The 26,062-nt window shown below is 34.8% G+C and overlaps 1 protein-coding gene across 2 annotated transcripts in view; it reads left to right on the top strand.

Annotated features, from left to right (window-relative positions):
• EPHA3 (EPH receptor A3) overlaps positions 1–26,062 on the top strand; it is a 359,545-nt gene that overhangs the window by 90,291 nt on the left and 243,192 nt on the right. For both annotated transcript variants that reach the window (XM_021689408.2, XM_021689410.1), the window contains exon 3: positions 8,695–9,355. In XM_021689408.2, coding sequence (XP_021545083.1) covers positions 8,695–9,355 — 661 coding nt within the window. The remainder of the gene's footprint in view (positions 1–8,694; positions 9,356–26,062) is intronic.

Consider the following 26,062-nt stretch of genomic DNA (forward strand, 5'->3'; position numbering starts at 1 on the left):
TAATTATAAAAAATAATGGTTTTGAAAATTCAATGCATTATGTACCCAAAAGCATACTCCTGTGCTTTGTTAGTTATATAAGTTTAATATTAGGCCCATTACATGATATTTAATCTTAGTAAATTTAGTGAATTGGCTACTTGATTTTAGGCACAGGGCTAGATGTTTGAGAGGGGAAAATGAGCCAAACCAGAGACCGTGTAGAGGAGAAAGAATAATGAATAAATAAATAAGTGACTGTGTCTTTTTTTAATAAGATTTTATTTATTTATTTGCGAGAGAGAACATGAGCACAAGCTGGGGGGAGGGGCTGAGGGAGAGGGATAAGCCGACTCTCCTCTGAGCAGGGAGCCCAACTCAGGGCTCGATCCCAGGACTCAGGGATTATGACCTGAACTGAAGGCAGACAATTAACCAACTGAGCCACCTGGGTGCCCCATAAGTGACTATGTCTTTATAAAATGAAAGATGATATAACAATGGCTATAACATAAGGACAATATATTCCTTAAGTACAGGTACCTTGTCTCCTATAAATTATCGATACAGAGCTTGGCACACAGTAGTCATTCAATACATATAAATTAAATATTTTTGAAAGGAGATATGTAGAATCTAATGAGAACACTGTTTCATAAGAGAAAATTTAAATGAAATGCATTTATTTATGTGCATGTTCCATGATATTTTTTCTGTCGATTCTTGCAGTATTTCAGTAGAAACAGGAATTTTTCTATTTTTTAGTCATCAGAAAGTTCTAATATAATGAGCTGTGTTACTCTCTGCACTTCTGGGTACATCCTGCATACATTCATAAGAAAAACTTATATCCTTTTATAATCTTTTGGGAAATGTTCAATATACATTCATTCAATAGAGGTCATCTTCTTAAGACCTCTCTTCTGGATCTTTGCAGTGGTCTTTCTATAGCCCTCTTCTTTTCTTTGGAGAATCATCTCCCAGTCCAGAGCTAAACATGTACCTCTTTTCAGTGGTTTCTCACTGTAGCAAATGAAGACAAGGCATGCCAGGTGATATTTCCACATTGGCCCAGGCCTTTCTGTTCTAAGTAACTGCCCACAGACCACTGCTCAGTGTCCATACTGGAATCCAGTTCCTTAAACAGGTTCTGTTCCCACACATCATTCTGTTTGCTTACCTTCTATATATAATGTGGCCCCATATTTCAGCACATAGAGGTTCTATCTTTATTACCCATCCATTTCTTCTTCCTTAATGCTTTCCCACAATTTTCCTTAGAGTGGAAATCCTTCCTTTCCCCACAGCTCCTTGCAGTACCTTGAAGAGCAAGCATATCATCATTTGCCTTATGTGAGACACTTTTGCCTCTCTCTCCAGCATCAACTTCTGGATAGCAAAAATCACATGTAACTTATCTTTTTACTATCCACGGTTTCTAACCTAAGCTTTACATAGAAATATTTAATAATTTAATAAAACTTTCTATCCTAAGCTTTACATAGAAATATTTAATAATTTAATAAAACTTCTATGAGAGAGGCATCTTAGAATATCACAAATCACCACAGAAAATCACAGTAGGAAAGTACCAAACTATAAAAAAAGTAATAGGTCTAAAACCAGTTTTCTTGTCTTCATACCAGGAGAAGTACGCTTGAAGGTAACACTCCCCACACACTGTTTACATCTTTTTGTAAAGCACACACTTTGCATTTACCACCAGATGTGAAATAGAAGAACACCATGATGAGATTTACTTTATTTGTAATAGAATCTTACAAATCTTTGTGGGAGGTAGAAGATGAGGTTATTCAGGTGAGCCTCATTAAGTCATGTCTGGGACTTGGCAAATCTAAAATCTTCAAACAGATGGGATGAAGGCTGAGCAAAAGGCCATTCTACAGAGAAGGGAAAGTGGTATCTAGAAACTTTAGACAACGTTTCTGAGGAGATTCACAAGTCTTGGAAATTGGTACTGGAGTATACAGCCAAGTCAAGTAGATATCAGAGGTGAATAATCCAGTTGGCAAGGAACATATAACATTGGTTTTCAAACTTAAGTGTACATTAGAATTGCCTAGGCAATTTAAAAACAGTTAGTGTGGATAGACACCCACGAAGCAGTATTTTACAAAGCTCTCTGGCTAATGTTTAACTGGAAATAAGAACTACTGACATAGGGAAGTAGACAGACAATTGTGGTCAGAAATATGGCACGTTCATCCACAGGTGCCAAGATGTGGCAGCCGCCCTGAGATCTCAGCACAGTACCACTGACTCCCAGCTGGAAGGAAAATGACTAAAATCAAATTGTAGAATGGTGGAGCAGTGGACACTCTGGTTCTTGTCTCAGTCCAGAGGTTTAAGGAACTGAGAATTACTGAGAATGAAGATGGAACCATTTGTGAGTGTGAGGTACTGGCTAAAGTAAAGACAGAGGATCCAAGGTAGACCCTGTAGGGGACCCAAGAACTACCTCCAACCCACCCCCCAAGCTTTCTGAAGGCACTGCCATTAAGAGCCTGCAGCTTATTACAACTGCAGAAAGTACCACGGTACGTCCAATGTTCCTGAGAATTCTGCACAGGGCTCTTATATCATCCAGGTCCTAACTCTTCATTTCACTCTCTGAAATCTTTTGTTGGCTTTCCTTATTAGTAATCTCTGGCCAGGGGTACTTGGGTGGCTCAGTTGGTTAAGCATCTGCCTTTGGCTCAGGTCATGATCCCAGGGTCCTGGAATCGAACCCCACATTGGGCTCCCTGCTCAGTGGGGAGTCTGCTTCTCCCTCTCCTGCTCCCCCCCCCCTCTTGTGATCTCTCTCTCTCTGTCAAATAAATAAATTAAATCTTTAAAAAAGAAAATAATCTCTGGCCTTTCCCTCCTTTCCTGGTTTTTCAGCTCTTTTCAGTATACTTGACCGAGAGTGGGATGTTGTCCTCTCCATTTAAATAAGGCAATTCTAATTTGATGATAATCAACATTCTGCAGAATATTTAGGGGTTATAGGTAGTTGGGGGAGTGGATAGTAGTCATTTTATAAAGATTGCCAGCCATACCGCCGCAGGCATGCCCCTATTGGGCATTTCTATTCTTAGACTATAACCAAATACTGTTATCTGATGCCAGCTTTCCAACATCAAATCCCCATCTCTCTCTTCAATCCCTGGTTACAAATTTAATTCTCTGATTTGACCAAAAATCAACATCAACAGCAAGAAAATTTAAAAAAAAAATTGTATTCCTCATTTGTTTCAACTGTTTTATCTTACTCTACCTTTTTATATAATACTGTTAGAAATATATATCTCTGTGTGTATGTGTGCTCTTCAGACCAGAATGGGCTAAAAAACCGTTTATTAGTAAATGGAAATATAATGATTTTTGTAGATATAACTGTGCCTCACACTTGACAGTGACATTCTTACTGTAATAAGTGATTATGCATATCCACATTTAAAATGCTGATGCATGGTAAATGTTCAAATATTTCTAGGATGAAAATTTCTGAATTTTGAAATGGTTGTGTGTGTACAAAGGGAAATACACATGGGAGTAAGAAACATGAGTGGAGAAAGAATAACATGAATCAACTTACTATCACATACAATTATTGAGTGCCAGATTAGTCATCGTTAGCATTTTGCAAAGTGCAGAATTATGTGTTTCTTATTAGCCATTGAAATGCAAATGTAATATTGTAAACATAAGAATATCAGTGATCATTTTCTTTTTATTGTCATCTGTAAATTTCTAAGAAATTGGCTTTAAATCTTATCAGGTAAATCATGAAAAGTGCTTTTTCTTACTTTTTAAGTATTTCCCAAACCATGTTAGCCTATGCACTAAACATATTGCAGGTTTTCCTCTCTTAAAGAAAATGTAAACATTTTCCTCCTTACTCCCTTTAAACAAGTTGCTAAAAAATGTATCCAAGAGAGTATTTAATATAATCCTTAATTACTATAATTGAGATTTATCAGAAGGATAGTTATTAGGTTAAATGCTGATTAATTATTAAAATATATGTGTTTTCCTCCCAAAATACATATTTCACTCAGTGACAAGGAACTGTTCTCTCTAGAAAAATATAAATTGTCTCTTGTATCCTACACTGTGTTTTGATAGTGGGGAGGTTCACCTTGTTTCTGCTTCTGGGAATAAGTTTCAGAATGATCTTTTTAGGGAGAGGAAGTCTGGATACATGATTTTCTTATGTTTGTAATAATTTGGAAAAAGAAAAAAAAAAAAACAAGGAACTCAGTTCTGGCCTTTGTGGTCTAATAATAAAAGCTCAGAATAAGAATCTGGGAATTAGGCTTAACGTCAGAATTGTTGATTTTGGGGAATTTAACCTTTAGAAAAATTTTGAGTTCTTCCTAGTTCTGTATCCCCTTCTGCTGAAGACAGTGTTACTGCTGAATACCCCTTGCAGAGATTTTTTTTTTTTTAATTAGGAAAATGAAGGGAAATGTGCTTTCTTTGTACCACCTGATTCTATATGTCACCAATTCTATATGTCACCCATTTTCTTTTTCCACGTTTTCCTTGGGACACCCACTATGGCAATATAGTATTTCTAATAATTTATGAACATTACACATTAGTTCTTGGAAGAAAGGGTAAACATGGGCATTCTTTAAGTTTCTGAAGTGTAAACATTACAGCCACAGCCTTAATTAGTGATTTCTGTTGTTGCTGCTTCTATTGAGAATATGCTCATTTAGGGATTTTATTTCTACTGTCTTCAGTCCCCAGCAAGTGCTAGGGCTTGGGACTTGCTCTTTTTGCAAGTGGACTGAGATAGCAAAACACCATCACTTACAGGCAATTTGGTCGTCATTACAAATTAATGAAGTGATAATTATTGTTCCTTGCAACCTTTTATGTGCAAAGCAGGCTGGTGCTGTTCACATTATCTTCTTGCACATTATACCTCTGCATTCAAGGACTTGTGATAGCTTGGCAAATTAACATTGAGAAGAAAAATGTTAAACTACAGTGAGATCTCCCTAATTAAAATCATATTTTATATCAAATTATGAAAATCTCTATATGGTCATCACCTATTTGATGTCTAGTAAAATACTGCTCATAGCAAGATACACTTACAACCAATTCATTAGTTGTACAAACTCATATCTCTTCTGATAAATAAAAAAGACAAAAAAACCCCAAAAAACCTTGACCTAAAAAAATTTAAGTCAGTTGATTTATTTTTAAATAATGATATCGGTGATCTAATTTTCTGTAAAATGTCATGTAAAGCATTTATTGTCTGGAGTTTTACTAGTCCTGTCATAGTTCTTTACAATGTTATTATAGAACCAATGTAATACTAGAAAAATTCCACATAATACTGACTTTTTAACATCAGAGTTTTTTGAAGTTCCAACTCTGTTCATTCTTTATGTTTCTCTGATATTAAACATGTATATGAATTTTACTTCGACTGTGACTTCACTATTAAAGGCAACTCAGTGTGAAATCATCAGAACTGAGAATCTTATGCACACTTTTTTTCTTAAGAGCTCCCTGTATAATAAATTCATAGAGTGGGTGTTTGAAAATGGTGTATTAGTGGTTATTAAAAGTACAGGGTGGACATTTTCTTTTCTTATATTAAGATATATTTTGTATATCATGTCTAGGGTTTTCTAAAACAGTCTAAATTTATTCCTTTGTTGGACTTTTGGTATGACAGTGAAGTCAAGCTAATTTTTCTTCCAGAAAATGGGTGCCTCTCTTATATTTTAGACCCTGAATTGATCAAGGTTATTAACATCAGTAGTGCTTTTTACTATTTGCTTTTGTTTTGTTTTAGGTTGGTAGAAAAGCAAGAGAGAATAAGAAGTTTTTAAACTGTGTTTATCACATTGGTGGGGTCTACAAATTGGATTTGATAATTCAAACATCCTAATGTAAATAATTTATTTATTTTTTTTAAAGATTTTATTTATTCATTTGAGACACAGAGATACAGAGAGAGAGAGAGCATGAGCAGTGGGAGAGGCAGAGGGAGAGGAAGAAGCAGACTCCCCGCTGAGTCAGGAGCCTGATGTGGGACTTGATCCCAGGACCCTGGGATCATGACCTGAGCCGAAGGCAGATGCTTAACCATCTGAGCCATCCAGGCGCCCCAATTTATTTTTTTTCTAATGTGGTCCAGTGGCCAAATAAATGCTATATTTCTTCCTTGTAGTTACCATCAATTCAATAGATTAAATTTTATCTAATGTGACTGGAAGCTATGGATTGGAATTCCTATGTGTTTTTAATATACATAAATAGAAAAATGTTCATATATTTTAATGCCATCGATTTAGTTAAGTATTGAAAACTTGCCTTTCCTGATGAAAATAATTAGCTCTCTTAATGGAGAAAAGAATTTGGAACGCATTTCTAATGCGTTTCACAAGGATTTTATTTATATATTTATTTACAAAATTAAAATATATTCTGGGGACACCTGGGTGGCTCAGTTGGTTAAGCGGCTGCCTTCGGCCCGGATCATGATCCCAGGGTCCTAGGATCGAGTCCCACATTGGGCTCCTTGCTCAGCAGGGAGCCTGCTTCTCCCTCTCTCTCCCTCTGCTTGTGCTCTCTTTGTCAAATAAATAAAATCTTTAAAAAATAAAATAAAATATATTCTGTTATAAGAAGTTTATATTTGTACTCCCTTGAATGATTTCTACATATATTATGAGAAAAAATAATAATTTTTATACATCTCTCTGATATTGTGTGCTGCATATTATGGAGGTTATGAAGAGGTCCAAAATGTAGCAAATGCATATGAAACAAAATTAAACTAATCTTAGCATGCATCATGAATTAAATTTATAAATGCATAAGGCATTTAATAAAGGTTGTATAGTACATATGGGAGGAGAGGGAAAAAAAAGAGAGGGAAACAAACTATTAAGAGACTCTTAAAGATAGAGAATATACTGAGGGTTAATGGAGGAGGGGGAGGGGGCATGGGATAGATGGGTGATGGGCATTAAGGAGGGCACTTGTGATAAGCACAGGGGGTTGTACATAAATGATGAATCACTGAATTCTACTCCTGAAACCAATGTTGCACTGTATGTTAACTAACTAGAATTTAAATAAAAAATTGGAAAAAAAGAAAAAATAATAAAGGTTATATAGTAGAGAATTTCTTAAGAATGGCAAGGGTATGGATGGCTTCAAGGAGAAAAGAGTACAGTCAAGTTGGAGTTATACCATAAACAAAGGAAGATCTAACGTGGCTTTTGACAACAGTAAAAAAGTTCACACTGACAAGGACATAGTATGTGAAACATGTAATTCACTAATCTCCATTCAAACTTTTAGAAAAAAAAATGTATTTTGGAATTAGTTTTTGGAAGAATGTCAATACCAAACTAAAGAGTTTGAAGTTATTTGTATAGACAATGGGCAGCCATAGAAGTCTTTGAATTCAAGTATGACATGACAAAGGATGATAGATTTTCCTGGCAGCACAGGGCAAAATTTGGCATGGCAAAAAAAAGTGTAGACACAGGTATAATAGTTAGAAACAGATAGTATAATAGTTGCAGAATCATAAGTACCACAGACAACGTGATGCCAGTTTAAAAACCTATGCTAAGGATCACAGAAAGCAGTGCTTCACTCTCCTAAAAAGTCTTGAAACTTTTTAAGTGTTTTTGCATTGAAAAAAGTGTTAGGATAACTTTAACTGCTGTAATAATAAAAAAGGAAATAGCCACTTATTTCTTGCTTGTGTAAAATTCAGTGTGAGTAAAAGATATTAGGAATTGAAATGTTCACTACATTTACATCTTCTGTTTTCTGTGTATAACTATTAGGTTTTTATTTTGTTGGCAGAGGGAGACATGTTTGTATTTTCACTTCAAATCTTCTTTTGTAGTTCATCATGTATTCCTTGAAATGACTGAGTATGTTAAAAAAGGTCATGTGTGGAGATATGTGGTAATGACATCATTTAGATTCTCCTTGTTTTGCCAGATATTGATTTTACTAAATTCTGGACCAAATTGGGGTAAGATGAATAAAAATTTATTTTAGGCAGCTGTATTTTTCGTTCTCTTTTTAAATAACAAACAAAACACAATTAAAACCATCTGTACAACAAAACCATTTCATAGTGTTATTTGAGTTAACTGATTTGAGGTTTTGATGCTGGAATATTTGTCTAGGTATAATCAATTGCTAAGCAACTTTTTTTCCTGGATATCCCACAAACCACAATACAATTTGAATGCATTCATCAAAATTATAAATTACTTAGTGTCAACGAACTCAGAGAAACCTGCAAATAATAAACCTACATATAAGAATGTCATGGAGGGGCACCTGAGTGGCTCAGTCGTTAAACGTCTGCCTTCGGCTCAGGTCATGGTTCCAGGGTCCTGGGATCGAGCCCCGCATCGGGCTCCCTGCTCAGTGGGAAGTTTGCTTCTCCCTCTCCCACTCCCCCTGCTTGTGTTCCCACTCTCACTGTGTCTCTCTCTGTCAAATAAATAAAATCTTTAAAAAAAAAAAAAAGAATGTCATGGAGTTGCTCCATGTCATGATCTTTAATGAGTAACACTGAGGTTTCTCTTTAATAATTTTGTATATCCTGTGATTTAATTAGCACCCTCATTTTGTATTCATTATTATTCATTATGAGTCATTCATTAATTCTGCCTCTCATTTTTTTCTCCTTTGATTCTTCAGTGGGAAGAGATCAGTGGTGTTGATGAACATTACACACCCATCAGGACTTACCAGGTGTGCAATGTCATGGATCATAGTCAAAATAATTGGCTGAGGACAAACTGGGTCCCCAGGAACTCAGCTCAGAAGATCTACGTGGAGCTCAAGTTCACTCTACGGGACTGCAATAGCATTCCATTGGTTTTGGGAACTTGCAAGGAGACTTTCAACTTGTACTACATGGAGTCTGATGATGATCATGGGGTCAAATTTCGAGAACATCAGTTTACAAAGATTGACACCATTGCAGCTGATGAGAGTTTCACCCAAATGGATCTTGGGGACCGTATTCTGAAACTCAACACTGAGGTTAGAGAAGTAGGTCCTGTCAACAAAAAGGGATTTTATTTGGCGTTTCAAGATGTTGGTGCTTGTGTTGCCTTAGTTTCTGTACGAGTGTACTTCAAAAAGTGCCCATTTACAGTGAAGAATCTGGCTATGTTTCCAGACACAGTACCCATGGATTCCCAATCCCTGGTGGAGGTTCGAGGATCTTGTGTTAACAATTCTAAGGAGGAAGATCCTCCCAGGATGTACTGCAGTACAGAAGGCGAATGGCTTGTACCCATTGGCAAGTGCTCATGCAATGCTGGCTATGAAGAAAGAGGTTTTACGTGCCAAGGTAAGAGTCTTCTCTATTTTCCTTGGAGTGGTATTGCTTACCTGTGAGTGTATTATCATTGAGTGACTGACAGAAATGAACCCAGCCTGAACTCACTGGGCAGCAAAACGTGCCTAAAACTGAACAGAGTCTGTTTATAGACCAAATTTATCTCACTTGATGTGTTGATCCACGGTTTGTTGTAGAAATATTAACAGTGTTTGTGTGGTGCTGGCCTGTACCCCACAAGAGGGGTTACATATACTATTTTTAAGTTTTGTCTGCTTTTTAGTGACTCTGTTATTATAACTCTAGATCAACTGAAAGAAAAAAAATATGTCTCTTTTATGTAGAGGGAAGAAATATCATTGGAACTCAGGTAATCTAATTCTAACAGAATTAGATACTGCATTGATTATGTGTTTTTCTATCTCACAGTGGTATGTTACTTAATTGATATAAAATATAGTCTTCGGTGATGTCTGTGCATCAAATACATGTTTCCTTACAATGCATTAGTGCTTTAATAAAGATTATTTTATTTAAAAATCCAGGGTTGATACCTCAGTGTTTGAAGGATAGAGGGGTAATTTAAAAAAAAATTATTTTGCTTCATGGTTTGGCCCTTTAGGCTGCCCGGGAGGATATGTGTACCACACCTTCGTTTGGAATGCATATTTGACCCTTAATATAGTAGCAACGACTCTGAACACTGTCACCAAGTTGATTTTTATTAAAACTGTCTTTGCATTTGAAATAAAATTAATTAAAAATAATCTTTTTAATATAAAATTTGATATATCAGATGAAAACTTCCACTTAATCCCCAAATTTGTTAATTTTGCACTAGGCAAGGTTGGTGTTTAAGAACACACTGAAATTGTTATTAAAATTTTAAATGTATAAATACGTAGGAGAATTTAACTACTTAGTCCTGGGAATCTAGTCGGTTTTAATACCTTTGTTTGCTGTTATACTCTGAAAAAGAAATTGAATTTGGTATTTTCTTTGTAGCCATTCAGTATATCTCAAACTATGCAGAAGAAACGAATATACTTTATATATAAATTAATCTTTCGACCAATGTGAATGGAATATAACATTTTGCTTTTGACTATAGACATAATCTATAGCAAAAAGCTTAATGAGAGCAAAAGTTACACTCTAGTCTCATACTTCCCCATGTTATTTAGATCCTTGGCAAGCACCATCAGAAATATCATTACTAAGTATGGTTTTGAAAGTTCTAAAATTGAAATAACATAGGCGATACTACTCCTTATATACGTGAGTGGAGAGAAATCTCAGTAGTCTTTATAATCCACTTTGAATCATATTTTGTCTCTATGGTATTCTTTGTGATATATGGTATTTGTGAAAATTATTTTATATATGTATATGTAAAAACATATATTTTAATCAGAGAGAGAGAGAGAGAGAACGCAAAAGCAGGGGAAGTGGCAGGCAGAGAGAGAAGCAGGCTTCCCACTGAGCAAGGAGCCCAATGCAGGACTTGATCCCAGGGCTTTAGATCATGACCTGAGCTGAAGGCAGCAGCTTAACCGGCCAAGTTACCCAGGTGTCCTGTGAAAATTATTTTAAATAAAATAATAAAGGCCTAACTCAGGAGGAATTTCAAAATTGTTCATTCTCTCTAATTTGGTCTCTATGGAACCAGTCTCTGATATCCACACCAGGAGAGAAATAGATATGTCTCCTTCTCAGTAATATGTATCAGTTTATGAAGAACTATCTCATAAAATATGACATTGGGCAAGAAACTTAATCATTAGATGTTTGGATTTTAAATAATTTTCATATGTTTTAAAATCTTATTGAAAGTTATAAGAAATAGAAAAATAAGTATCAGTGAGGTAAATAGAATCACATAAAAGTATTAGTAGAAATAAAGCATACAAACTTATGTTACATGCTGTCTTAAAGAAACTATTAGAAGAATAAAAAAGAGTCACATGAAGTTGTAATTCAGAAAGGTCACAGTGAATCAGAATTGTTTTACTTTTAACCTCATTCTAATTTACTGAACTACTTTTTAAACTACTGTGTTATTCAGTTGTATTCCAAGATTACTCCTAGAGATAAGGATTGATTGATGGATTGCTTTTGTGAGTGAGAGAGAGCAAGCACAAGGTGGGGGCAGGGACAGATGGAGAGGGAGAGAGAGAGAATCATAAGTAGGCTCCATGCTCACATGGAGCTCTCCATGGGGCTTGATCCCACAACCCCCACCGTGATCCGAGCCAAAAATCAAGAGTAGGACACTCAACAAACTCAACCGCCTAGGCACCCTTACAGATAAGGATTTTGTGAAAGTTTTATATCCTCGAATCTTGTTTATTATGTTGAAGGATGTCAACAGCACATTTTTGATATAGTAATGCTGTATCATCACAGACTTTCTTAGCGTTTAAAAATACTAGTTTCAGAATGAGATACATGTATATGAATAGCAAATTATTTTAAGACAAAGATCTTGAAGATAAATAAATAAAAATAATTGTAGTAGAATTAGAGATGGTCCATGAAATGGGATGTGATTGTAATTTAAAGGGGGGATGATTTTTTTAGTGATGTAATTTAAAAGTGGGACATTTTCCTATAGTTATATCTTGACATTTGCTGATGTTTCCAGGTGACTTTTGGCTTCATTTCTTTTCACAATCACAAAGACTTTGTGTATTCAGATTATTAGACAATGTGTCAAGGTATTCTACTTTCTTCTGATTTACATATTTAACAAATATTTGTTTAAATATATTATTTGGGGCATTCCTGTACTATGTCTTAAAAATCCAGTACTCAACCAATTAGTTCTGTATCTGGTTCTTGGCTGTAACTTCCTGTTTTTGTCAGTGATAGTGCTGGTGTTTCTTATGGTGGCTATGGTTTCCTTTTTTAGTTTTTAATTTTTCAGTTGGCTTTTTGGTAAGCTTATAGGCTGGTCTGAATAGCATGCCATGACTCTCACATGTCAACATTTTAGCAGCCGTGCTTCTGTTTAGGCACAGAGGGGAATGGTAATCCTCAGAAAAGAAGCAGATGAAAAGATAGATAAACTTCATGTCTTCTGTGAGATCAGTTTTTTTTTTTTTTCCAAAAAATATTGTGTCATCCTTTTTAAAAAAAGGATGGGGCAATACCTTGATATACCCACTAATTGGAACACACATATAACTAGATTTTAAACATCTCAGGATAATTTTATAATACAATGATCAGCAACCATAGGCTTTCAGTTGCCTAACACATAAGAAATCAAGACGCGTTTACTTTATTCAAAAGAATATTTAATGAGTGCTTATTTCACTCTAAGCATTGTATCAGAACTCAAAGACTTTTTCTTTTAATGTTCATTACTTACTAGATGCCAGTGTGTTTATTTGCTAAGTCATATCTATGAGCTATCTTATTTATCCCCCCAAATAACCGACAGGTACATATTATTATTATCTACAGTTAAAAAATGAGAACAAAGCTTTCACAGGTTTAAATATCTTGCCTTAGTTTCTTTAATGAGTGAGTGTTGGATTGGAGATCTAAAACCAGGCAGTCTGATTCCAAAGGCTGCTATCTTAACCTCAATCCACACTGCTTCCCTATGATTTAGTCCAGTGGTGACAGAGACCAAGAAACCCCATGAAGATACAAATTCTACTGGAGTTAAGAGTACTGTACATTGAAGGAAGAGTAGGACCACAGTTGATTTTGGCATAAAGTAACCAAAAATCTGTTAATGTAAGGTTTAATATAATTCAGTTTATTTCCCACATCTTTCTGCTTCTAGAATTTTTAGAAAGAAGGGTTAGTAGCCAAAATGTAATATTTTAAGAAGACTAAGCTTAGCCTGGTGATATCTAATAAAATCTGGATATATAATCGCCAAGCATCTTAGATATACAAAAAGTCTACCAAATTTAATTCAATAAGTGTTTTTGACCATCTATTAGTACAAAGTAATAATGCACTAGACACAGGGAAACACAGATTGTATCTATCTTACAGGAGCTCAGCATCTACTATGAAAGAGAGATACATAAATGAATACTTTTAATGCAAGACAGACTAATCAATCTTGCACCAGGGGTATAAGGGATTTGGCAATGTAGGGGAAGGAGAGATTAATTTTGAGTATTTCCAAATTCATAATGGAATTTGTTCATTAATGATGAAAAGCCTTTGCATTGAGAGATTTGATCATCACTGTTGGGATTAGAAACTTATAGAGTAAGGAAAAGAGGCTAACTACCTTATGTAGCTTACTCATTCCAGAAGATAAAGTTTCTAATTTGTTTATTGAACCATTATCTCAAAATCTCAAAATGTGTAGAAGTCCCATTAGAGTTTTATGTTCTGAGCTTTTTCCACAGGGAGGCTTTATTAAGAAGCTAAATTTCATAACCAGGTCATTTTCTGACTTTAGTAATGAAATATTCCGAACCATTTATTCCACTATAGATGGATAATTGGGACAATTAAAGTTTGGTTAAGTAAATGCTGAAAATATGACAATATCCACTTGATAGGAAAAATATATTGATAAAGACATTTTATTGTCAAAAACTCACCCATCAATTTCAGAACTATAATTAAAACCAAAGTTGTCTTTGTACAGGACCAGAATTCTAACCATAGCATTACACTTTTCTTGTCTATATTGCAAACTTTCACAACACTGCACTTTCCCTGAAATGAGAAAAAGTAGTGGAAAATATCTTTTGACCATTTATTCAATTATTCAACAATTATTGAGTCTGTAGTATGTACCAAATCCTGTGTAGCACACTAAAAAGAAAACAAAGATGAACATTATCCCTGCTAAATTAGTTTGGTTCATAGTTCAAAAATCTGTGTGTGTGTTGGGGGGTTAAATACTTTTGTCTTTACTCTTAAAGAAGCATAGATTTTTAACTGAATTTTTAAGCAGAGCTAAGTTAATGATAGTTTAAACTAAAAATAAGTTATTAGTGTTAATGGGGAAGGAGGTATTGGTGTGGGAAGGTATAAGTGATAAGAAATTAAAAATTTCTACAATAGATGCTTTATGTTGCTAGTCTTGCTTTACTCTGCTAAGGAAGAATGAACACAGGAAAGCCAAGAATAGAAAGCGGTGCACCTTTCTCCTTTAAGGACTGATTAGAGGGAGAAAATAAGAAAAGACTGAAAGAAACACTGGTAGCTAAAGAATACTTCAGGAATCGCATGCCATACAAACCTCAAATGCAGAAAAAGGGAGAGTGCTTATTATGATAAATTTGGTAAATAGAAATGCACATAAAAATAACTACACATGCTTCAACTGATAAAGAGTAATGTAATGACTAATAAGAAAAGTAAGAAATCATGCATGAGACTTGGTTTTCTGGTAGTTTCTGTAATATATAATTTTAAAATATGGCTTTAGTTTAAATAGGTTTTCTCTCAGTTTAATGATAGAGGAGGAAATCATGGTATCTCTTAATTTACTATGTGTGGCTTAAGTGTTTGGGCCATGTTTCTGGTCTCTGGGTGAGCTGGCTGGATGTGGTCAAATTGCAGGTTAAATTGTTTTTATAGAATGTTAGTAAACCTCTTTTAAAACGATAACATGAAATATTAAAATTATAAACCTAAATCATCTGTTGTTTGCTTTCAATCATTAACAATCAAAATACACTTGATTTATTTCACTAGGGAAATCATTTGTATTTCTTACATCCCAGTATAATTCTTTTAACTTTTTAAGATTGGAGATGTGAAGAAATTTTACATTAATGCCAAGAAAACCTTGTGAAATTTATTATTATTTTTTAATCCTGGCTAATGAATTATGCTATCTGCTTTGATTTAGTTAGGAGAGAAAAAATGAGAATGCTAATGGATTTTTATATAGTCAATTAATTACATTTGAGGCAGATACCAGGAGGTTACTATAAATATTCCTGCTCCTACAAACTTTGTTTAGACTTAATGTACCAAGTACCTTATTAATGTCACTGAAGAATCTGTTGCTCTGTGTTTTATCTCTGTGCATTCATTGTGGAATGCAAACTTTATTTCTTGTTTTTGTACATTAGCAGCTTAATAGAAAAGTGTGTTTGATGTGATGTATGAAGACAGCTAGACTTTTTGATGATTATTCATAATTATATTTGTTTCACCTAGGACTTAGGGTATGAGTTCTTATTCATTTCTTTGTCAATTCAGAAACTCTTAAAGAAGCTGTCAAGGTTTCAATAACAAAATGATTTGGAGATTCTGCCTACTCTTGAGGAGGTAGACAAAATTGAAAATCTCATTCAGAATTTCTTGGCACCTACTACTGAGTCTATTTGCACCCTCTGGAACTTTAAGGAGTTCATATGTTTTAATGAATTCAGAAGCATTTTTTTTGGGTGCGCTTGGGTGGCTCAGTCGGTTTAGCATCTGACTCTTGATCTCGGCTCAGATCTTGATCTGAGGGTCCTGAGTTTGAGCCCCGCACTGAGCTCCATGCTGGGCGCTGGGCAGTAAGTTACTTGAGAGAAGAGGCCTCATTTTGTCCTTTTTTAGGAACATCATGCCTAGAACTAGCAGAGTGTAATTAAGTTCTCAGATACTTACTGAATGAATACTTACTGAATGAACTATTCCAACTAAGCATTCTTAGAATGTAAGTTCTAGAGAGAATATGCTTTATGCTATTTATCTTTTTATTTTTATTTTTTTAAAGATTTTATTTATTTATTTGAGAGAGAGAGAATGAGAGACAGATAGCAAGAGAGGGAAGAGGGTCAGAGGGAGAAGCAGACCCCCCGCTGAGCAGGGAGCCTCATGTGGGACTCGATCCCGGGACTCCAGGATCATGACCTGAGCTGAAGGCAGTCGCTTAACCAACTGAGCCACCCAGGTGCCCTATGCTATTTATCTTTGAATCTACTAGTTCTTTCAGACACATAACGATGTCCATTTCATCTAAATTGAAATGAGCACATTTGACTGTTAGATCACATACAGTTACAACAAGTTAAGACTAGATCCACCTAACTATTCTGATACTAATTAATGAATAGATGAGATAAAGTAATAATTCATTAATTAGTATCTGGTATCTGAGAGAATACCTTTCTCTTTTATGAATTTATGATGAATATTGTTTTTCTGACTTGCAAAAAATCAATTGACTATCATACTTATAGCAAAACAAAGTTCTAATTATTTATATAGATGCTGAAATAATTTTTGTTTTACACAGCTAGTACTCATTGACTCATCCTTCAATTACTGCACTGAAATTACTCATCCTTTAATTACTGCACTGAAGTTTCTTACCTTGAATTATGAAAAAATTGTTTTCCCAGAGTTTAAAATGATAACCCTCCAATCCCACTTTGCCTTTAGCAGTTGCACACCCATGACTTTTCAAACCAATGCATTTATTTTAATAAAAAAATATACCACTGATAAGTAATAATGTACATACCTTTCAAGTAACCAGATACATTTTGACAGCTTTATAATAGCTATCAAACCCTTGATTTATACAAGTTTCTGTGTCTTCTCACCAATTTGTATAATAAGTTCTGGTACCATTAGCTCGATGCAGGAACCCCCCCCCCCCAAGTTTCCCCCCAAACTTAAGTTTGCATTTAATGTTTTATCTAGCGAAAGGCCCTTGTCACTGAAAAATATTTGAGTGCTTGGACTCAGGAGCCCCAGAAATGCTGCTTATCAAGTGTGTGGCTAAACAGTTTGAACCTCAGTTTCTTCATCCATAAAAGGGTATTTTAATATCATCACTATTGTTAGTCATCAGCGTCACTGGAATGTGTAATTTTCCTTGCTTTCTTGTTTCATCTGTGTTAAAACAGATGTGATAAACACATCCATTCAACAGCCTCCCTCATACCTTAAACCTTAGGACTTAGGGATACCTTAAGGGGTAGAAAATGTCTTTAATGAATGTATTTATCTATGTATTCATTATTTATTCACTGGTTGTCCTCCTTCTTCCAAGTAGGATTTTCCTTTCCTGAGGAGACTTCATTTTTATTTTCATTAAGCTTCTACTCTATTCAATCATGGGTGATATTTCCTCCACTCTCTTCTTGTTAATTTCTGTTTTTCTTCTTCTGAACATCAGTCAGTCTTGATTTTTCCCATCTGGTATTTGACTCAGTCTCTTATTCCTTCTAGAATTTTTTTTCCCCTGCTGATTATTCAAAAGCAGCCTTAAATTTAAAGATGGACATTTTTATTATTGTAGATCCAGAAAGGCTTTTAGGTTTTAACTTAGGTTTTAAGAAAATATAGTTTAGGAACAAGCAAACAACAATAGCAAAATAAAATAAAAATTCTACATTTCAAAAATGTTAAACCCAGAAGTTTTCCACTGTTATGTCCTAACATTTCATTGTATAAAAGACTAGCTTAGGTAATGGGGGAGGTTATAACAATAAATAATGTTCTTGCCTAGAAGGAATCATGTGAATCAAAAAAAAGTAATCAAGTAAGTAAAAATATTTGTCAAACCATTTTACTTGACTCTGTATAGAACTAACCATATCTATTTGATTTATTTTGGGTATTTATTATGTACAATTAAGAATCACCCAAACAGTAAAAAAATAGCAGTGAAGAAAACAGTATAAATTGTATGAAGTAAATGCCAAATGTGTTTACATGAATTACTATATGATATTACTGGAAACTTTCAATCAAATTATGTCAACGTACCATCTAAACAGTAATTAAGTAAAAACTCTTAAAATATGAAAAAGAGAGGAAAAACAAGGGAGCGTATTTGGCTTGTAAGTTACTTAAGAATTATAGTTCGTTTCTGAACCTGTATAAAAACAAACAGTATAAATTTAAAGCATGGATTTGCATATTTAAGATACTAAAAAGAAATGTGAGTTCTTTGTTCTGTACAAACTACAAATCAGATTATTTTGAGCAGTCAGAGACAATTTAATTGCAAACATATTTAGGAGAGATATGACTGTCATTAAATTTAAGGAGTAGAATGAATTCATGTCTAACTATTGGAATACCTCATAATTAATAAGTACAAGTTAGGTGGTCATCAATGAACCACTGTAAAAGATCTTAAAAATCACAGGCAGTTTTATAAATGTTAGTAACAGTCTAACACAGGATTACAACTAAATGAGAATTACAGTCTGTTAGTAAAATATGGGTTATTTTACCTTATACAGGTTAACTTTAGTTATATAATCTTGGCAATTCCACTGTTCAAAGAGGGAAAAATAATAAGACATTTCTTCTTTAAATATGTCTTTTACTAGTCTTTGTCTTGACCTGGAGGGCCATTGTATGGGTCAGTATTATTTTCCTAAGGTTCTAACCCAGTTCACAATCATCCCTTGTCAAATAGCTGTAGGGTATTTGCTTTTAAGATATCATTTTTTTTTCATTTACTATGCTAAAATCTATGAATTTTCAGATACTTTGTCTGGTCTAGTGTTTCAAAGGTAGAAATAATTATGTAGGCAACACCTGTATGCCAAATATATAGTCTCTGGGGAACACAAATAATTTTCTCACTGAAGTAGTTTGTTTGAGAGCCTGTCTGTGGAAAAATGTGGATTGAGCTTCCCAATACAGTATTTACTATGGGAATCTAAGACATGGGAAAAAATAATTTAAGTTTCAGAAAGTAAAATAGCTCTAATTTACTTGAAAGAAGTTGTTTTTGTCATCACGTTTTCAGTCTCATTTTCAAAGGAAAATCGGGACACTGTTTTGTGTACCACTCATTAAATATCTATTAAATGCAAACCCATCTGAAAAGTAATTAGAATTTTCCAAGGAAAAGACATATCTAAGCCCATTTCCATGTGAGAGGTGGAATATTAGTTCTTTTGAATATACAAAAATTATAGTTATTTGACATCTGAATATGTATGACCTTTTCAGATAGCTCGTGGGTCTGCCATCATAATATACTGTCAAGTAGTTGGGCACTGAAGGCACTCTTGAAATTTCCTTTCTTTAACTTCAGCCTACTTTGGGGTTGATATAGACAGTCTTCCTTGTTCTGATGCACTGCATGCCATTATGCAAAATAAGTATTTTAAAGCTGGTATATAATGTATATCTTTTGTAGAGAATATTCATCTTTAATTTTTCAGCATGGTTTTTCTTTCCAGCTATTCAGAAATCATCAAAGATTCTATATTTTAAAATTTGAAGAATCTGATGTAATTTTTGTTCAAATGCAGGTTATGATTCTAAAAAAAAAAAGAGATTATTGAGATTTCATTAACTTTCCCAGTTTGTTTCATTGTTTTTAGTCAACCCCTCTCAGAGGAAGGGAAACCAAACCTTATGCAAAATAAACTAAGAAGTAGATCTTCTTCTCTCTCTTGAGATGCTTAGGTTCTGTGAAAGGCATTGGTACTGGTCTCACAAAGATTGCTTTGCAAGTACAGATTTGTTGTGCACTCTCCACCTTCTTTCCTGTGGTTTCTCGCCCCCCCCACTTCTGTCTGTGTTTGGAGTTTTGACAATCCCTTATTAGTTCCAGAGTAGAACTTATAAGCGCTAATAAGGGTTTATGTTACAGCTCTGACAGGTGGCACTAAACTTTAATAGAAAGCAATTGTGGAGAGAAGTATTTAAGTTTTGATAATGTTTGATGAAAGTGATCCAAAAGTGAAAGCCATTTGGAAAGAATCATATGACTAGAGAGACTGCATGTATACTCTGTTCTTGTAGCTTCTCGTCTTCCAGGATGTGGACAAAACATCCTGTTGGCAGATAACTGTAATCACTTATGGATGCCTCTTTTATGGAACAGAATCCATGATATCATGTAGGAAAAATGTATTATAAACTTTGGTTGTGTTGTTATTTACTCCTCTTCCAGGAGTCCTCTGAGATGTGTCGCTGTTGATTGCCCTTTAGAAACACTCAGTGTTGGACTTCTAATCACAGATTTATTCTGTGAGAGGAGACCCAGAGATTCCAAGGGTGAGTCAAGGCCATGAAACTCATAGCCATTATATGAACAGTCACAGATTTTTTGTATGATAAAAAATAAAATAAAAATAAGATGTAAGAATGGCTTTTAATAGTGAAAGACCCTCCATGTAAAATATTCCTGAATTCTCTGTTCAGTGGTCAGTTACAATGCCACAGAAGGTTAAAAGTGGATGGTGTAATTGAGAACAGCTGTTGCTTTTTGACGTGAAGACTCACTTTCAACAAAAAAGAGAAAGCATATGCTATGGGATGAGAGAATACCATTCTTGAATTAATGCATGAAGAACATGTAAAGTTTTCTGAAACTCAGAAATGAATCTGTATATATAAATGGTTGGAAAGGAACATTTTTGTTTCCCTGGTATTTATTAGAGAGGAAAATCTATATTTCAGAGATTTGGATCCACTTGCTGCCTATCTCATGCTGCTATATTGAAGATCGGATATTCCAATCTATCAGTCCACATGTGTAAAGAATCGATTAATGTGCTGAATTGGGGGGAAGGACAATACAGTTCTTGCTCCCAAGCACCTTGGATTCTAAAGGGTAGCTGAACTGAATTTATGTTAAAAGGAAGCAAGTACGATATCCATAAGCTCATAAGGAAAAAAAAAAAGTGGAGTAAGCATGGAAGACGAATATTGCTTAGAGACTCATCAAAATGTGTTGCTAAGAGGTGATAAATGGAGAGGTTTCAATTTCTGTAAAGTTAAATATTCCATCATTTATTCATTTTCATCAAACAAAATGTAATGAATACCTACTATACCAAGTGTCCACTGGAAATATGGCACTGAACAGAACAGAAAAATGTCCCTGCCCTTTGGGTAATTAAATTTTAGTGGAAATATCATGAAATGAAATGCTAATGCAGATTCTTTCATTGTACCACCCATAGATTAAAGCATAGACTAATTTCTCAGCCCAGGTGATTTTGCCTCCAAGGGACATATGGCAATGTCTGAGGAAGACATTTTCAGTTGTCACAGCTTGGGGAGGGGATTGCTCCTGGCATCTAGTGTTTAGAGGCCAGAGATGTTGCTAAATATCATACAATGCACAGAGCAGCCTCTATAACAACAAATTATCCAAGCAAACCATGTCAAGTTTGAGAAACCCTGGTCTAGAATAACTCCTCCTTTTACAGAAACATAAATTAAGGCTAAACGGTCAAATTACACATTAGCAGAGCCTAAGTTGGAACTCAAGCTCAAGCATCTCATGATGGTACTTCAGGACTTATCCTTTTTGGGATTTATTTAGACTTAGAAATTTCTATAACTTTTAAAGGCATATGAAGTCTTACTAACTACTTAGGTAATTGGAAAGTGACAAGAAAAGAAAAACAAAACTAAGATTCTTTATGTGAAAGAATAAAGATTTCGGGAATATTCACATGAAGGTGGATATTTAAAAGCAGCAGAAGAATGTTACTTGCATGGAACTGGAAAAAGTTACTGACATTCAGTGGCTGGAATTTGGTAATACATGGACTGAGAATGTGAACGGAGTAATAAAAGAGATATCAAAGACAAAGCATTTGGAGACTGTGGGTGTTTCCTTAAGCAAAGGGTTCAGATAGCTGCTATGGAGTTAGTTCCCTTTTGGGATGCTCTGACGTGCTGACATGAAATCAAATCTAACATTTGATTCCCTTTTTTTTCTGTAATGTGATACAAATGCAAATATGACAGGTGGATGTGGTTATTTACAGGACATATTGTATTAATAGTCTTGGTATAAAAACTTCCTTGGTTCTAATTCTGACTGTTCCTTTTTTAATATTAGAGCAGCACCTTAACATCAGCAATTTCTGTCCTCTGGCTTATAACTGAGCTTGGTGCTTTATTTTATCTTCCCAAAGGCCTATGGGCAAGGCACCATCAGATCCCCGTTTCCCATGAGAGGAGACTAGTTACATTGAGAAACTGGACAGTTGTCCGAGGTTGCAGTTGGTAAGTGGTGAAACTGGAATTTGAGTGCAGAACACTTGTGTGTGGCCAGTGTTCCCTTGGCCTCCCTAGTGAGGAGGACCAGGAGACGTGAGGAACCTGAAGCCCACCAGCCTGTGTTTTTAGAAATAGCCTGTGCAGCTCAGGGCTGTCGTTGCTATAAGGATGCTTTTGAGGATGTTATTCAACACTTTTCACTCTGTCCTTTTTCTGAGACCCATCGCAGACATTGACTTCGGGCTCCCATGCCAGGAATACTTGTGTTCCTCAGGCTACTGGCTTGCTTTCACTTTTGGAAATTGATTCATGTCATGGTCGTGGTATCTTGTTTGCTTTCTCTATAAAAGAGCACAGAATCGTGTCTTCCTACATCCTACAAATAGCTATGCCCTCACAACATTCTTTTTTGATGCTAAACACATTTTTTTTTTCACGCGAAATGAGAAATCTATTTAGGCAAGTATAAAATAACAAGGATGTTTAGAAATTTGCAGAACAGAGGGCAGGTTTTCTTTTTTCTTAATTTTAAATTTCAGTATAATTAACATACAGTGTTATATTAGTTTTAGGTGTACAATATAGTGATTCAATAATTCTGTATACTATTCAGTACTCATCAGGATAAGTGTACTCTTAATCCCCTTCACCTATTTCCCCCATCCCCTCCACCGGCCTCCCCTCTGGTAACCATCAGTTTGTTCTGTAGTTAAAAGCCTGTTTTTTTATTTGTCTCTTTTTTTCCCCTTTGTTCATTTGTTTTGTTTCTTAAGTTCTACATGAGAGAAATCATTTGGTATTTGTCTTTCTCTGACTTATTTCATTGAGCGGAATACTCTCTGGCTCCATCCATGTCATCGCAAATGGCAAGATTTCATTCCTTTTTGTGGCTGAATAATATTTCATATATATATACCACTTCTTCATTCATCTATCGATGGACACTTGGGCTGCTTCCATAATTTAGCTAGATGATGCTTCAGTAAACATAGGGGTGCATATACCTTTTTGAATTAGTGTTTTCATATTCTTTGGGTAAATACCCAGTAGTGGGATTACTGGATCATAGGGTAATTCTATTTTTAATTTTTTGAGGAACCTCCAAGCTGTTTTCCAGTTTGCAGTCCCACCAACAGTGCACAAGGATTCCTTTTTCTCCACATCATCATCATCAACACTTGCTTCACAATTTTATTTTTCCCCATATATATCCTTTGTACTCTATTCTTCAGCTTTCAAAAAATATTGTAGAGTTATCTATTGCATCCTGAATTGTAGGTATCCTGTCTCGAGGATGAGTGGTAAAAATTTGAATGGCCATTTATCGATTGCCAAGTATGTACCCAGTGATTAACATACTACTTAGTGCTCAACAAAAACCTTACAAAGTATATATTATTAGCCATATTTACCATGACAGGGCTAAGATAATTTACTAATTTGCTTTTTCACAACGCCAGGTTGTAAACGCAGGTCTGTCTAATTCTGAAACCCAATCCTTCTTGTACTATAATAAGCTAATATTTTTCTTTTGATGATACTTTATAAATCAAAATAATGTGAAAATTTGCAAGTTCTTGCAGCCAAGGGAGTAGCTAGAGAATGTGGTTTTTATAGTTCAGAAAAAAAAGATTGGCAATAGTTATTTAAAGAGTCAAGAACTTCATTCATTAACATAATCCTTTCCTCTTTTTTCAGTATGGAACTGGGTAAGACTATAATGCAAACATGTTTTAACAGGGTATCTGTGGCCTTTATTTTCCGTGCATGTGGAACTGAGTCACACCTCTAATTACCTCTGCTTCTATTTCCATTGCCCCTGCTGTTGCTGAGGACATGATTGATAGGGGATGATGGTGAGTGGGGAACCAGGACCCAGAAAACACTCGCTATGTGCCCAGTGTGTATGCTTACACAATATGCTTCTTTATTAGTTTGACAGATCTCCAAGTGGCAGATTGGGAATGAATTTTGGAGATGGTTGACGTATCTGCTACACATACTGGGTATTTTCAAAGCTCATAAACACTGAGATACTTGTATGTATGTATGTATATGTAAATATATATGCAGGTATATGTATACATGTGTGTAAGTGTATGTTCCTGTAGACATATATGACGGGCACATATTATATGCATGTATAGATGCATATATGGATGCATGGTATATATATCCATATACACACATTCATTAGCACTGTATACTTAACATATATATATAGTTATTATGTGTATTTATAAATATACTTAAACATTTTGTTTCTAAAAGAATTTAAGACAAATGAAGTATGGAATAGAATATCAAACTGAACTTCAGATGGTGTTAGACTGCTGCATACATTCTTATATTTCTTTGTATTGCTTTTAGAATGAGGCAGCACACAAAATAAGTTAATAAATATAATATGCATATCTTTAAAACTTAATAAATCATTGCACTCTTTTAGGTAAATACATATGACTTAAAATGTACATGATTCCTAAATTAGTAATCAGGTTGTTTTATACGAAGATGCATGTGAAACTCCTTTCTTTGGAAATGTTATTGGTGTCATAGATTATAAAGTTTTGTGTTGCTATCAAAAATTTTGTGAGGCGCCTGACTGGCTTACTTGGTTAAGTGTCTAACTCTTGGTTTCAGCTCAGGTCATGATCTCATGGGTCGTTGGGGTCAAGCCCTGGGTCGGGCTCCACACTCAGCAGGGAATCTGCTTGAAGATTCTCTCCCTCTGCCCCATACCCCCCACTTTCTCTCTCTCTCTCTCTCAAATAAATGAATAAATCATTTTTAAAAGAAATTTTGTAAGCTTTCCAGAATATAAAGGCTTGTATAAAGCAACTATTTCATTAATACAGTAAAACTCCTTTAAAATGTTGATGTCCGAGTACAGAAGTAATTCCCAAGGGCTTTTACTGTGTATAGTTGTTATGTTTTAGTGACAAGATATATGCTGCTTTATATCCAAATCTGTGTAATGATGATGGGTGGGATAATGGTGTTCTATTAGTGCTTCGATGCGGAGCTACTGGGGAAAAGAAGCTGGAAGTAAAAGCAGACTATATCCTTCATAAGGTTGATGGTTACTCTTATTAGTGATGAAAAGGAAATGAGAAAATACATTGGCTTGCTTTTTATTAAGCACAGTAAGTAAAGCAGATGAATGTTTGAAAGCTCATTGAGCTGCCATAAAAAAATTTAAACATCGTTCATATTGGCTAGTAGCCAAGCTCATGCTGTAAACTCCAGACAAGGGTCAGCACTGCAGAGGAATTGTCAGCTCTATTCATAGAGGATGGTCTCTGTACACTCTTAGTCCAGTAATAAACCTGAGATTTACTCAGCACAGTTGTGGGATTACATCTGTTTTACATGACTTGATACACATCTAAACTCACTGCAAAAATCCAGTAAGATTCCTTAGCATAAGATTATGGGTCTGCCTGATTTTATATACTTGAATCTTATTTATATCATGTTATTATAATAGATAGATATAATACTATATATATGTTTTGTTTTTGCATGTCTTGTCCTAGAATATTTTTTAAGAGTCAGAGTTAGGAGAGAAATATAGCAATAAAATATTGATAACAAACCAGGTACTAAAATATGGGTACTAATTTTTTAAGTGAATAAAAAGCAAACTTTGTTATTATAGATTATAAACTCTCTAAGATTAGCAACTGTGCTTTCTACTCTTTTATGAATCCTTTCTGAGCCTAGTTGAAAATCTGTGTACAATAACTACATCTTTTTGTGTGAATATTGATGGCTCCTTTACATACAAATATT

This window comes from Neomonachus schauinslandi, chromosome 1 (assembly GCF_002201575.2).
Source record: "Neomonachus schauinslandi chromosome 1, ASM220157v2, whole genome shotgun sequence".
In the NCBI taxonomy this organism is placed as follows: Eukaryota; Metazoa; Chordata; class Mammalia; order Carnivora; family Phocidae; genus Neomonachus; species Neomonachus schauinslandi.